Below are 15401 nucleotides of genomic sequence, written 5' to 3' on the forward strand. Positions count from 1 at the left end.
AGGGAAACACTTTAGTTATGAGCAGTTAAGGCAGATCAATTTCAGCATGGCCAGGCAGATCATAGAGTGGAAATAGACTGGACAGAGCAAGGCACACAGGTTATACTGCACAGGACGTGCATTAGACATGATCAACATGAACAAGATCGGCATGATTTGAACTTAGAGAATCCATTCATCAGTCTAACGTGGCTTTGCTAATTGTTTATGTGCCTTAATTAACTTTCCCGTACCGAACGCCATGTTCAGTAGCCACAATACCTTCATTCTGAAACACGGAGCCATTCCCACCAGCTTCTGCTCTCCATCGAGAACACCAGGCTGGTTTCTCGGAGATGGAAGATGCCTTATTGAGACTTCACACAAGACATATGGCTTCAATCGTCAGAGCGAGAAAACCACATTAAAGTCCCACATGTGTATCATAAGCAATGGAACCAGGAGGAACAACGCACTACAGTCTGTCTGTGCAGCCTCTGCTCCACTAATTCATCATGTTAGAGCATCAATTAGGAGATAGTGAGGACTGTCCATGCTGGAGATCAGAGTAGAGAGTGGATTGCTGGAAAAACACAGCAGGTCAGGCAGCATCCGAGGAGCAGGAGAATCGATGTTACGGGCATGAGCCATTCATCATGAATTAGCATCAATTACCTCATTCTGTCCCTGTGTAAGTACGTTGAGGCGGGAATGGCCTCCTCCTGTTCCTGTATAAGTGGCTCGAGGGGCTGAATGGCCTCCCCTTGTTGCTGTGGAATTCACTCAAGGGGCTGAATGGCCTCATCTTATTGCTGTTGAAGTGACTCAAGGGACTGACTGGGTTCTTCCTTGTCCGATTGGACAGGGACAAGGGCCTGTTTGGGTTACCCCTGGTTACTGTTGACGTCTCGATGTGCTAAAAGTGCGATGATGCTGTAGTTCCAAGAGGTTATTTTGTCCTGGTTTCTTTTCAGAGAGAGATTGAATGATCGTTAACAAGCTGGCTAGTTCAGACCACTTGAGTAAACAGCGAGGATGTCCTTAGGTTAATTTTAATGCAGCCTGAATGGGTGTGGCCAGCTCTCACAGATAAGGATCATTGGACTTTGGTTTCTCAGTAACATCAGAGACTATTGGGGTCTCCACAGGGTTGGAAGCTTCAATCTATGTCTCCTGGCTGCTACTCTTTCTGAATTTTCTCTTGATGCTGTTTTTAATTCCTAAATTGGAGAAATGTTTGTGACAATTTGTTTCTGAATATTCTTTTTTGCCAGGGGCTGTGTTTATGGGATTTTCGTATATAGGAACAGTTCATTAGTAATAGTTTGAAGATCCATTATTCTGTTAACTTGGACAATAGATTTAAGTTATTCTAAATTCCTCTATCTTTGGTTTCATCGTATCTTTCATGTTTAAGTAGATGGTGGTTTTGCTTCACACCGAGTAGTTTGACCAGTCACATTGTATCTGGAACAGACACTTTACATTTCCTTTAAAATAAGAAAACATTAGAGTCCACACGACCGCCTTCAAATATTTTCGAGGGGCTCTGGTGTGGTCCATCAGCTTGACCCCTTCTCTTCCTGAGTAATAGGCTGGAGGCACTGAATGGGCTGTCCCTGTTCATCTCCAATAATGTCAATGGGCTGAATGACTTCCTCATATTCCTGTGAAACCAGCGTGAGGTGCTGAATGAACTCTTGTTTTACTGTGGCAATGTGCAGTGTCAGGTAGTGCTGTTACATGAATGTTACAGACACTTTAACAGCACAAGCCTCAATGGAGTGTGGGTCTTGCTGCTCATGGATACAGGCCAATTCAGAAGCTGACGGGGACAAAACGTTCTGAACATTGTGGAATCTTCAGTGACCATCCCCACTTCTGATCATATTGTAGGGAAGGTGGGGGCGGGGAGAAATTGATAAAGCAGCTGAAGATGTTTGTGAAGAGGAAGCTACCCTGAGGATCTCCCACCGAGGTGACCCCGGACGGAGATGATGAACATCTTCCGTTGTGCCATGTTTGACTCCAAACACTGGAGAGTTTTCACTGTTTCCCATTAAGTCCAGTTTTATTAAGCTCCTTGATGCCAGCGGAAGGTAACCACAGCCTTGATATCAGGGCCAGTCATTTGTACCTGAACCCTTGTGTTAACCCCTTTTGTTCATATCAATAAGCCATGATATAGGAGGAGCGAGTGCTTTTTTCAAACAGATGGTATTGAATGTCAGGATTTCTCTTCTCAAGAGTGTTCGGGGAGCTAGATTACTGAAAGTATTTGAAGAGGAGGTCGATGGATATTGTCCTGTCACAGCTTTGAGAGCTATGAAGAATTGGTTATGAAAGAGGTTTTGAGACCAAGAACAGATCAGTCACGATCTTAGTGAAGGGCAAGGCAGGCTTGGGGAGTGAATGACCTGCCCCTGTTTCTAATAGTCACACATTCTGTCATTGGAAAGGTAGTGGGTGTTATTTTCGTGAATGTTCTGATATTGAATGTTGCAGTCAGGGAGACCAGATGACTTTGTAAGGCATTGATTGGTGAGATATGTCGGCTGTATTTACATTGAATTTGTGTCTAGAACATGACCAACAATGAAGCACAAGTCGCAGACAGGAGAAGCTCTGTAAAGAGAGATGAAGGGCCTCTTTCATACCCAGCCTGGGCTTTCCAATTACATTTCCCAAATCACCTCAAAGCGTGTATGATAGTCTTGAAGGGCTGAATTATCTCCTCTATTGCTGTGCACCAGTTTATAGCAGTAAGTAGCCTTCCACTGCTCCTGTCTAAAAGGGTTGGTGTGCAGAATGGAACACAGGAACATGGGACTGAGGAGCAGGAGTGGGTCATTAGATACTTTGAGCCTTCTTCACCAGGCACTAAGATTGTGGCTGATCAGATTTTGGACTCAGTCCCACTGTCCTGTCTGTATCCCATTATCTGTGACTCACTTCCCTGTCAAATATTTAACTAAAGCAGCCTTCAATCAATGTGAACATAGAGGCACGATAAATTTTCAGTGAAGAGAATTCTGACTTGAAAGGGTATTTTAGAATTTTTCGTCATCCCTCTTGTAGAATCAGAGAGTCATGCAGAACGGAAACAGACCCGTTAGTCCAATTTGTTCACTCCGATCAGATATCAAATCTGATCCAGTCCCATTTGCCAGCATTTGGCCAATATCCCTCCTCTTTCAGATACTTTTTAAATGTGAGATTGTAACCAACTTCACCACTTCCTCTGACAGCACTTTCTGTACACACACCACTCTCTGTGTGAAACATTTACCCTAAGGTCCCTTCTAAATCATTCGCCCTCTCGCCTTCAACCTATGCCCTCTTGTGTGGGCTCTCCTACCCTGGGAAACAGAAAGTGTCTGTTCGGAATGTACATGCCCCTGATGGTTTTATATACCACTATAATGTCACCCTTCTGCCTCTGACACTCCAGGGAGAAACACCTCAACCTAATCAACTTCTCCCAAAAGCTCAATTCCCTCCAGTCCTGGAACATCCGTGTCACTCTTTTCTGCAGACCAACAAGTTGTATGCAGTATTCTTAACGTGGCCGCACCAACATCCTATACAGATGCAACCCCTATATTCAATGCTCTGACTGATTAAGTCAAAATTGCCAAATGTGTTCTACGCCACACTGTCCACCTGCAACTCCACTTTCAAGGAACAATGTACCTGCAGCCATCGGTCCCTTTGTTCTACAACACTCCCCAGGACCTTACCATTAAGTGTATAATTTCTGCCCTGATTTGCCTTCCCAAATTGCATAACCTCGTGTTTATCGAAATTAAACGTCATCTGTCATCTTGCACCATTGTTCCATCTAATTGTGGTCTCGTTGTACTCTGAAATAATCTACCTCACCACCTTTCTGATGTAAGCTGTAACCTTACGGACTATGGCCCCCATATTCACATCCAGATCCCTGACATAAATGATAAAATGCAGTGAACTCAGTACTGATTCTTACAGCACAGTGCTTCTCACTAGCCTCCAGTCTGAAAAATACGTCTCTTCCTTCAAATCGATTATGACGAGCTTCCTCTGTATCCCATGTGACCGAACCTTACTCATCTGCCTACCAATCGGAATGTTATGAACACCTTACAGAGGTCCATGTGGACAATGTCTAGCAAACTGCCTTCATCAATCTTCTTTGTCACCTCTTCATAAAACTCAATAAAATTAATGAGACATGATTTCCAAAGCAGAAAGACACGTTGCCTACCCCGATCAGCCCTTGCCTTCCCAAATGTATGTAAATCCTATACCTCAGAATCACCTCTAACAACATATCCACCTCTGACATCAGGCTCACGGGTCTATAGTTCCCGGCTTTTTTGGTCACTGTTTCCTTTTCTAGTCCCACTGCTCCACTGCTCACAACAAATGTAAAGTGTAACCAGGTCGGTGATGTGGCCGATGATATCGGTCTCAGACTGGGTCAGGGTCAGTTTTAGGAACACGTCAGGCTAGTTTCTTTAATCTGCTAAAATAGCATGTTTATGATCCAGAGCAATTTTACTCAAACAAGGATGGAAAGATGAATGTTTGGGTAATGCAAATATATAATCAATATTTCCCTGTTTAAAACACTGAGACACACACACACACACACACACACACACACACAATGATAAACAAAATCTCTGTAATTTTAACTTGAAAGAACTTTGTCGAAATCTTAGTGTAACTCACGACAAAAGTAAAAACTGAGATTGCCTAAAATATTATTCTGCTTCTGAAGATATTCGACTCACACAGCTGCTAGCAATGGGATTTCATCCTGGAACAGTTGGATTTCGGTGAATTCCCTGAGCATTAGGCAGGGAGGAGATTCCATTGGATTCTGGTCAGTGATCGCCCAAAGAGTAGCACGGTGGCTCAATGGTTAGCACCGCTGCCTCATAGCATCAGGGACCCGTGTTTGATTCTAAACTTGGGCGACTGTCTGTGTGGAGTTTGTACATTCTCCCCTTGTTTGTGTGAGCTTCTAATGGGTGTTCCAGATTCCTCCCACAGTCCAAAGCTATGCAGGTTAGGTGGATTGGCCATGCTAAATGGTCCATAGTGTTCAGGGATTTCTAGGTTAGGTGCATTCGTCAGGGGTAAATATAGGGTAACGGGTGGGAAGGTTACTATTTGGAAGCTTGGTATGGAGTTATTGGGCCGAAAGGCATGGTTTCACACTGCAGGGATTCTATAAAAATAAGAATGGTAACGATGATTTTAGAGTTGTATTTTTAGCTCGCACACATTGCTGTAATGAGGAACAAGGAAGGAGAGAGATTGCAACAGGCCAATCCTTCTCAGGCAGATTACATTTTCTGCCTCTCTGAGTTGTATCATACAGTAATGTCATCCTTTCCCAAACGGGACCATGTGAGGTCTCCTTGTACATTGTTCAACCTATGTCTCCATCATATTCCCTGTCCCATGTAGGTGCATCATTGCTGCTGTCATACACAGAGCCATACCCTTAACAGAAAATCGTCTCGGTCGCTTTGAAGATATGTTTATATGTTGCTGCGTCATTAAAACCTAAAATGTTTAATGTATTCAGTATACCTGTGTTAAAATGAATGCATTTTGTAACAAATACAGAAATTGCTGGAAAAGCTCGGCAGGTCTGTCAGCATCCAAATGCCTTTTAGAATGCTGTAGTTGTACCAGCCTCCATCACTTCCTCTGGCAGCTCATTCCAGACATACACCACCCTCTGCGTGAAAAGGTGCTCCTTAGGCCTCTTCAAAACCTTGCCCCTCTCACTTTTAACCAATGCCCTCTAGTTTTGGACACCCATAACCTGATGAAAAACCCTGACTACTCACCCTATCCTTGACCGTTCTGATATTAAAAACCTTTACTGCTGCGAAATGTGACCCCAATCAACACGAATGGCTGTACTTTCAGTCATGAGCAGAAAATGTGTTGCTGGAGAAGCGCAGCAGGTCAGGCAGCATCCAGGGAACAGGAGAATCGACGTTTCGGGCATAAGCCCTTCTTCAGGAATGAGGAAAGTTTGTCCAGCAGGCTAAGATAAAAGGTAGGGAAGAGGGACTTGGGGAGGGGCGTCGGAAATGTGATAGGTGGAAACAGGTCAAGGTGAGGGTGATAGGTCATACTGGGGTGGGGGCGGAGTGGTCAGGAAAAAAATTGCAGGTTAGGAAGGCGGTGCTGAATTCGATGGATTAGACTGAGACAAGGTTGGGGGGGGAAATGAGGAAACTGGTGAAATCCGAGTTCATCCCTTGTGGTTGGAGAGTTCCTAGGCGGAAGATGAGGCGCTCTTCCTCCAACCGTCGTGTTGTTGTGGTCTGGCGATGGAGGAGTCCAAAGACCTGCATATCTTTGGTGGAGTGGGAGGGGGAGTTGAAGTGTTGAGCCACAGGGTGGTTGGGTTGGTTGGTCTGGGTGTCCCAGAGGTGTTCTCTGAAATGATCCGCAAGTAGGCGGCCTGTGTCCCCAATATAGAGGAGGCCACATCGGGTGCAGAGGATGCAATAGATGATGTGTGTGGAGGCGCAGGTGAATCTGTGGCGGATATGGAAGTTTCTTTTGGGGCCTTGGAGGGAGGTGAGGGGGGAGGTGTGGGCCCAAGTCTTGCACCTCCTGCGGTTGCTTTCAGTCATCCCGCACCTAAATTCTTAAAATCAATACTGACACCTCTTCCTTCTCCATCAAGTCACAATTCTAAATCCATTTTAGTCAGTTTGTTCAGATGTATCCTGGGACATTTCTGTGGGATTTACACCCAGACCTTTGTGTCCGGAGGTAGGGACACTAGCGTCACTCAGCAATACCCATAAAGCTGTAACATTATTCGCCTGTGTGTTTGTTCATCAGCCTGTTCTGACATGCTGTGACATACCTCTGCAACAGGCTGGACCTGAATCCAGACCTTCTAGTTCAGAGCGAGGAACCCTACCACACAAGTTCAGGTATTGGAATAAAATGCAGAGCTCTGGCTCAGAGGCAGGGACACTACCAACTACACGACCATACCCAGATTTTCGGTCATATTTTATGTAACAGCGTTCAGCTTTGTGTGGATTTATTATAATCAGGTTACCATTATTGAACGACACAAAACACTTTGTGTTGCTAAACAAATGCAAGGTATTTGTCTTAACTGTAGGATGTTGAGTATACGTGCTGTGCCATCGAAATTAATTATGACCATCTTTAATCACTATTATCTGTAGTCTGTAATATTAGGGAAAGAAATCCTGCAGACACACTCTGCACAATAAAGGGTCTTGAATAGACAGAGACAGAGAAAGACCATAATTTCTGGCCTCAAAATACGGATCAGCATTACCCACCTCTCATGTGTGACTGCCCTGTTCCTTAAACCATGAAATGATACAAGACAGCTGATTACTGTCCAACCTCTCTTCCCCACTGACTGTGTCTACAATCAGTCCCTCATCCCCCTAACAACACAAGGCAACCCAAGCTCAGGGTCTTTGTGAAAATCAAGGCCGGAATCAAGGTATCCTGCAGAGGGGAAGGAATTTTAAAATTAAACGAGGAAGGTGAGTAGGTGGTAATATCAATCACTGGGTTGAAGAGTGGCAAGTGGATTGGATTAATGCGAGGTATTGGATTTGGTAAATCAAACAGGAGCAGGACCTATACAATTAAAAGTAGGGCCTTTGGTAGTGTTGCAGAACTTAGACCTAGGCCATCAGGCATAGTCCTTTAAAATTTGCATCTCTGATAGATAGTGTGGTTAAGAAGGTGTTTAGCACACTTGTTTTCATTGGTTAGACCTTTGAGTATCGGAATTGGGACGTCATGTTGTGGTTGTACAGGATATTGGCGAGACCTCTTCTGGAATACTGTGTCAGTCCGGTCTCCCTGCCCGCTCATTCCATAGGCACACCACCCTCTGTGTGAAAAATCTGCCCCTTAGGTCACTTTTCAATGTTTATCTCTCACCTTAAACCTATGCCCTCTAGTTTTGGTCTCCCCTACACTTATAAAATACATTGACTTTTCACTTTAATATTATTGACCTTGATATTATTAAACTGGAGAGGGTTCAGAAGAGATTAATCTGGATGTTGCTGGGAGTGGAGATCGTGATCGATAAGGAGAGTCTGGTTAGGCTCGGACTTTTTTTCACTGGAGAGGATGAGATTAAGGGGTAACTTCACAGAAGTTTACAAAATAATGAGGGGTACAGATAATCTGAAGGGCTAATGTCTTTTCCCTAGAGTTGGGGATTCAAAACTGAGGGATATTTTACGGTGCGAGGAAAAAGATTTACAAAAGTCATGAGAGGTTATGATTTTAGACAGAAGCTGGCTTGGGTGTGGAATGAACTTCCAGAGGAAGTCGTGAAGGCAGGGACAGCTACAACGTTTAAAGAATATTTAGATCAGTACATGGATGAGGCATCAGTTTTGGATGGTGTTGTGAGCAGGTGCCCTCTCCCTCCCCCTCTCGAAATTAATCCCTGTTGGTTTTCACCCTCTGAAAATGCCTGTGCAGAGGCGTGTAGAGGCCAGCAGAGGGTGGCATTGCATCACTTTAAGCACCACAGGGACTGCCAGACCTGCCCCACTCAGAGACACACAGATACACTGACAGGAATTGTTAGCACACGGCGTGAAGCTCATCTGGTAAATTAAATTAAACAGCAGTATTGGGAATATAGCAGTATTTCACTGGCTCACACTCGTGAGTGGGACAGGAATTTCAGTTGTTTCATGAGGACTGTGATGCTATGACAATCTCAATGTTTGTAGATAAGACCAAACCTGAAGTCTATGGAGGAGAGTGTGGAACTCTAACAGGACAATCACACGTTGGTGTAGTGGTCAGGTTTATGGCAGATGGGGATCAATGCAGAGCAGTTTGAGGTGATACACTTTGGCAGGAAAGACAATGAAAGATAGTTGAAAACAGGCTGTGCCATTACAAAGCGGGTGCAGGAGCAGCGAGCGCTGTTGTATATGAGCACAGATTGTTGAAGATGTCAGGACAAGTGGGGAGAGCAGTAACTATCACAGATTAGTTTCAGTATCTGAGCTGTTCACAGAGGGAGGTGTATGAGGGACCCTCATATTCCCTTCCTGGGAGGAAGTGGTGACGATGTGTTGTGAGCCCACCGAGACCGTGGGGATTCCATTTGTCGCAGCTCAACGCAAAAGGGCGATGGCATCAGGGCCACAGCTTATAAGTTGTGCCGGGGGGAAACAGAGCTGCCAGTGGTTTTAAAGTGAGAATTGCCCTTCACTGAACATTGCTCATTACTCGGTCGGTGGGACGTGGATGTTTCAGAATCTCCACACGAGGCTTCCCCATCCGCTCCGGCTCATACCATGGAACCCCCCACACACACACACATGGCGGGGGAAGGGGGAGTGAGGGAACGGATATCGGGCACTCCACCACCCAGCTTGGCCCTTTATGTCCTTTTACAGGCTGTTTCTCCTGGAATGGGAAGAAGAGAGGGAGGGACTAAGGATGGGAGTGAATGGTCCTGCTGTTAGTGCTGGTGTCGGTGGGGAAATATAGGGAGGGGTTCGGAGGGAGTCAGGACACAGTGTTAGATCCATGCAATGCTGTTGGTGTGGGGAAAGTGGAGGGGAGAGAGAGAGAGAGAGAGATGGGGTGGAGGGGAAGGTGCTGCATGCAGCAGTGAGAGTGGTAGAGCATGAGCCTTGTTTGGGTGTAGGTGCTGTAACAGATATACAGTGAGTGCGAGGGGTCAGAGAGGACACAGTGACCTTTACCCTGACAGAGCGGGGAAGCGTTTTGATGCTTGTCCCGTATTGCTGGACATTTCCTCAGACTGAAGATACCGCACTGAGCTGGGTGGTGAGCTCAGACCATGCTCGGTGGGTCTGGTGGTGTGGCTCTCTCTGGGAAATGAATGGTCTCCCTCTATACTAGCACATCAACCAGGACCTCCGTGCCCTGTCAACAAACCGTGGTGTAATTGCCATAGTCGGAATATCCAGAGATAACCGGGTGGTGGTGAGTACCTCCAGTTATGATGGGTGGCAGAATCGGGCTGTTACTGAATGAAAGGGTGGGTTGGGTAGTTAATGAGGGGAGTTCGGTACGACAGCACCAGGAAACTAGCTCAGCCTCGTTTGGACGATCTCTCTGTCACACTCAAGGAAAATCAAACAAAAATAATTTACTGTTATAATCTGCCCAATGGGTCATAGATTCTGTTGAAACCACTTCCTGTTACAAAGATGCAGAACAAATGCTCATCTGACCTCACATCAATATCCCTTTTTCCCATATTTCCTGGGAAGACTGGCTCATGTTACAGGATGTTATCGAAGTGTCTACATTTCAGCATTCTGAAACCTGGGAACACATCCTTCTATGACACTGTCTCTCAGTCTCCCCCTCTCTGTCTATACCCTAAACCCCTCTCTTGTGGTGATATCTAAACTGATACCCCCACCATCTCTCTCTGGCAGTGATGTTCACACTCACAGCACCCCCTTGTCATGGCACAATGGAGATATGGAGTTGTGTAAAAACAATGACTGCAGATGCTGGAAACCAGAGTCTCGATTCGAGTGATGCTGGAAAAGCTTAGCAGTTCAGGCAGCATCCGAGGAGGAGTAAAATCAACGTTTCGGGTAACAACATTCATTCCTGATGAAGGGCTTTTCCCTGAAACGTCTATTTTACTCCTCCTCGGATGCTGCCTGAACTGCTGAGCTTTTCCAGCATCACTCTAATCTAGACATGGAGCTGGAAATGGGTGGGAGCTGCACATCCTGTCACTTCCAGCATGGGATGCAAGTTTCCCCACACTGGGCAGTGATCTAACACAGTGTTACTGAGCAATGCACTGGGGTGGGGTGCACAGCTCTACATGAGGGGAGGGTAACTGCTCCAAGTTTGCAGGTTAATTCACGGGTGATTATTGCACAGGTCGTTGTGGTGAATAGACTATCTAGTGAATAAGTTTAGAGATTATGCAATGATGTAGTCAGTGCAGCTCAGCGTACTGGATGGATATGTAGCCTGTGCACAGTACATCATGTTGGTGGGGTGGGTAGTGGGGAAAGTTGTTGGACAGGTCAAAGAGTTCCCTGGAACGTTGTGCCCCCGAAATTCTATAACTGACAGTCCCCGGAACGTTCTGTCCCCAACATTCTATAACTGACATTCCCCGGAACGTTCTGTCCCCAACATTCTATAACTGACATTCCCCGGAACGTTCTGTCCCCAACATTCTAAAACTGACATTCCCCGGAACGTTCTGCCCTCGATATTCTCTAACTGACATTCCCCGGAAGGTTCTGTCTCCGACATTCTATAACTGACATTCCCCGGAACTTTCTGTCCCGACATTCTATAACTGATATTCCCCGGAATGCTCTATCCACAACATTCTTTCACTGACATTCTCTGGAAATTTCTGTCCCCGACATTCTATAACTGACATTCCCCGGAACGTTCAGTCCGCAACATTCTATCACTGACATTCCCCGGAATATTCTGGCCCCGACATTCTATAACTGATATTCCCCGGAAATTTCTGCCCCCGACATTCTATAACTGGCATTCCCCGGAACGTTCAGTCCCCAACATTCTATAACTGACATTCCCCGGAACGTTCTGTCCCTGACATTGTTTGTGAATGGCTGGATGTCAGTGAATTGAACAAACGATAGGATCCCGAGGGAAGAAATCCCGTTCCAGGGAGAGAAGGAGACACTGTTCCAAAGGCTCCTCAGGCAGTTAAAGGGGTGAATACGTTTTCCCTGCGTTTTCATTTCTTCACGACACAGGATCGACCACAATTTAGTCCAAAATACAGAAATTCCCAAACTCCGTTTGTATTCAAGAAACTGGGAGAGAATCCTTCAGGACAGCAATATTTCCACCCTCCGTATTAGGAACTGGGAAGGAGTGACCTGTGTCTGCTGTCGAGTGATCGAGTGTGTGGGAATGTTCCAGAAAGCATCTGTCCTTATGGATGTGTCTCTGTGTGTTTGGGGAGGGAGGGTTTCTTGTGGTTTATGTCACATTTTTGTCAGTAATTCCGACCTTCCCATTTGTTATTCCAGCTCAAATTATTTTAATAAATCTCTGAATACAGGGACACATTTGAAAATCTCACTGGGTCCCCAATCAAACGGGTCCCTTTGCCTCCAGGCTGATGGATAATGGGTTTGTTTTCCTTCCTCACAGTTAACGTAGTGACCATCTACGTCCTGCTTTATAAAGATTGTGGATTGTCTCCATGTGTCAGATGTTACCTGGGGGCCATGGCAGCGGCGGATTTCCTGGTCATTATCCTCGACCTGATCCTGAGACACATTCCTATTGTTTATCGGGAACAGTTTTATTTCCTGAGTTACTCTGTCCCCGTGTGTAATATCCACGCCGTCCTGCTTTATGCAGCCACTGACTGCTCTGTCTGGTTCACCGTCACTTTCACCTTTGATCGGTTTGTGGACATTTGTTGCCAGAAGCTGAAAAGTAAATATTGTAGTGAGAAAACGGCGGCTGTGGTTCTGGGAGCAGTGACTGTGCTGAGCTGTTTAAAGAACATTTCCTGGTATTTCATGCTCACGGCTCGGTATTGGATGTGGAACGACCCCTGGTTTTGTGAGGTAACAGACGTTGTTGCATTCTCCATTGTCTGGGTCACAATCGAGTTCCTCCACCACATTCTAACCCCGTGTGTCCCATTTCTCCTGATTCTGCTGCTCAATGTTCTCACCGTCAGACACATTTTAGTGACCAGCAGAGCCCGCAGGAGACTCCGCACTCACACCAATGGGAACGCTCAGTCTGACACTGAAATGAGAAACCGAAAAAAATCCATCATTTTACTGTTTGTGATCTCGGCCAATTTCATCCTGTTATGGTCAACGTTAATGTTGTATTCTATATGGAGTCGGATTTGGTATATTGGTAATACGACTGTGTATCTCGATGGCTTTGTGCGGGAATTGGGCTTCATGCTGCAGCTCCTCAGTTGCTGCACAAACACCGTGATTTATGCCGTGACCCAGACTAAGTTCAGGCAACAGCTGAAGAATGTGCTGAAATATCCCTTCACCCAAATCCATCCATCCATCAAATTCCCTCATTAATCAATCCATCCGGGATTTTCTCATTTCAGTGAAGTGTTTCATCGATGGAGCAGGCTGTCGCTATGGTAACAGACTGAGGGTAGCGCTGGTTTGTCCATCTTTATCCCACAGGGGGGTTACAGGGTAACATTTCAATGTTTCTCACAACTCAGGGGCCAGTGAGAAAAGTCACCATCCCACTGACTATATCCATCACTTCCATTTGTAAACAATAAAAATGTTCATTAAAGCGTGCCGAGCAGCAGAGTGACCGATGCTGTTGTGTGCCTTTTTGTTGGAGAAGCTGAGCTGGAGTGAGACAGACTCAGCCCCAAGTCCTGATCCTCAGGGAAGGGGAGGGCACTGCGCCCTGAGCTCAGGAGATGGGTTTAACTCCCTCTGCCCTTACTCGCACTTCTGGGTCTCCCACTCCAACTTGGCTATCAGCAGAATTCACCTTGTTCCCTTTGTCCCTCTCCCTTCATATATCCCTCTCACTCTCACATTGCGCTGCTATTTCTCTCTCCTTTTCCCATTTACACACTCAATTCCACTGTCGTTGCCTTCCCTAATCTCATTCACTCTCTTTCCATTTTGCAATCATAACCTCCCAACGTTGCTGTCTTCCTCTAATCCTTCTGTGCTGGGGGAACAGAAGAGGGTTGTCGATCTTCAGGCCGATTTTAGGCAACAGAGATTGGGAGGGCATGTCAGGCTATTGTTCGGCAACTGTATGGAGCTTGGGCCAAACGCCATTGCTCGGGGACACAGTGGGTGTGCGAACATGAGCTGTTACTAGGGGGTAACAGGTGGAGTGGCACCATAGTCTGTGGCTGAGACTAGTACAACAAGTTATCACAAACAGAACACATTGTGTGAGACATACTGTCTGTTACTCAGGAATTTGAATGGGGATGGAGTCAAAGGCCATTTAGAGGGGATCAACTTGGTCGGTGTTCACAGGTAGGAGCTCAGTTTAAGGTGTGTGATGGGTGTGATGGTGGGAGACTGCGTGGGCGTGTGAGCGTGATGCGGGGGGAGTGTGTAAGGGAATGAGCCTGATGGTGGGGGAAGGTGTGGGGGAGAGAGCGTGACGGTGTGGGAGAGTGTGAGGAAGTGAGTATGACGATGGGGGCGTGTGCTGGGGAGTGTACGGGACAGTGGGAATATGCGGGAGAGTGAGCGTGATGGTGGGGGAGTGCACGGGGTCTGAGAATCAGGTTGTGGCTGTGTTTGGGGGAATGAGCGATGCAATGGGGAAGAATGTATTTGAGTGAGTCTGATTGTGAGGCTTTGTGCAGGGTGAGTGAGCATGACAGTGGGGCATTGTGTGGTGGAATGAGTGTGATGGTGGGCGACTGTGCAGGAGAGTGAACGTGACAGTAGGGGAGAGTGTGAGGGTAGGCCTGACAGTGGGTGTGGTTTGAGGCATTGTGTGTGATGGTGGTAGAGTGTGATGGTCGTAAGCATGACGGTGAGGGCGGTATGGTGCAGTGTGTGTGAGGGTGGTGGAGAGTGTGGGGGTGAGCGTGACGGTGGCGGTGGTGCGGGCAGTGTGTGTGATGGAGGTGGAGTGTGTGGGTGTGGGCATGACGGTGGGCGTGGTGTGGGGCAGTGTGTGTGAGAGTGTTGGAGTGTATGGGAGTGAGCGTGACGGTGGAGGTGGTGTGGGGCAGTATATGTGATGGTGGAGGAGAGCGTGGGGGTGAGCGTGTCCGTGGGGTTGGGGTAGGGCAGTGTGTATGATGGTGGTGAAGTGTGGTGGCAGAGCATTAAAGTGTGGGTAGTGTGTGGCAACGTTTGTGATAATGGTGGAATGTGTGGGTGTGTGTGGGACGGTGGGGGTTTTGTGCGGCTGTGAGAGTGATGGTGGTGGAGTGAGTGGTGGTGAGCAAGATGATGAGGGCGGTGTGCGGCAATGTGTGACATAGTGAGAGTGAGGGGGCAGGGTGACGATGATGGAATGAGTGAGGGGAGGTTAGGGTGACGGTGATGGAGTGACTGTGAGGGTGTCAGGGTGACAGTGATGGAGTGAGTGTGAGGCGATCAGTATGACGGTGAAGGAGTGAGTGTGAGGGAGTCAGAGTGACGGTGATGGAGTGTGCTGAGGGCGTCAGGGATGCAGTGATGGAGTGGGTGTGAGGGGGTTAGGGTGATGGTGATGGAGCGAGTGTGCGTGGGCCGGTGTGAGAGTGATGGAGTGACTGTGTGGGGGTCAGGGTGAGGGTGAAGGAGTGAGTGTGGATGGTCAGTGTGATGGTTATGAAGTGAGTGTGAGGGGGTCAGGGTGACGGTGATAGGGTGCTTGTGAGGTGGTCAGTGTGACGGTGATCG

General features: G+C 46.9%; 1 protein-coding gene across 1 annotated transcript in view; it reads left to right on the forward strand.

Moving 5' to 3' along the window:
* LOC148148138 (putative G protein-coupled receptor 139) overlaps positions 1 to 13088 on the forward strand; it is a 104808-nt gene extending 91720 nt beyond the window's left edge. The window contains exon 2 of the mRNA XM_087993990.1: positions 12178 to 13088. Within this exon, the coding sequence (XP_087850116.1) occupies positions 12178 to 13088 (911 nt within the window). The remainder of the gene's footprint in view (positions 1 to 12177) is intronic.
* Positions 13089 to 15401: the final 2313 nt, after the last annotated feature.

This window comes from Chiloscyllium plagiosum, unplaced genomic scaffold (genome assembly GCF_037043375.1).
Source record: "Chiloscyllium plagiosum isolate Xiang-an unplaced genomic scaffold, Cpla_swu_hap1 HiC_scaffold_14, whole genome shotgun sequence".
In the NCBI taxonomy this organism is placed as follows: Eukaryota; Metazoa; Chordata; class Chondrichthyes; order Orectolobiformes; family Hemiscylliidae; genus Chiloscyllium; species Chiloscyllium plagiosum.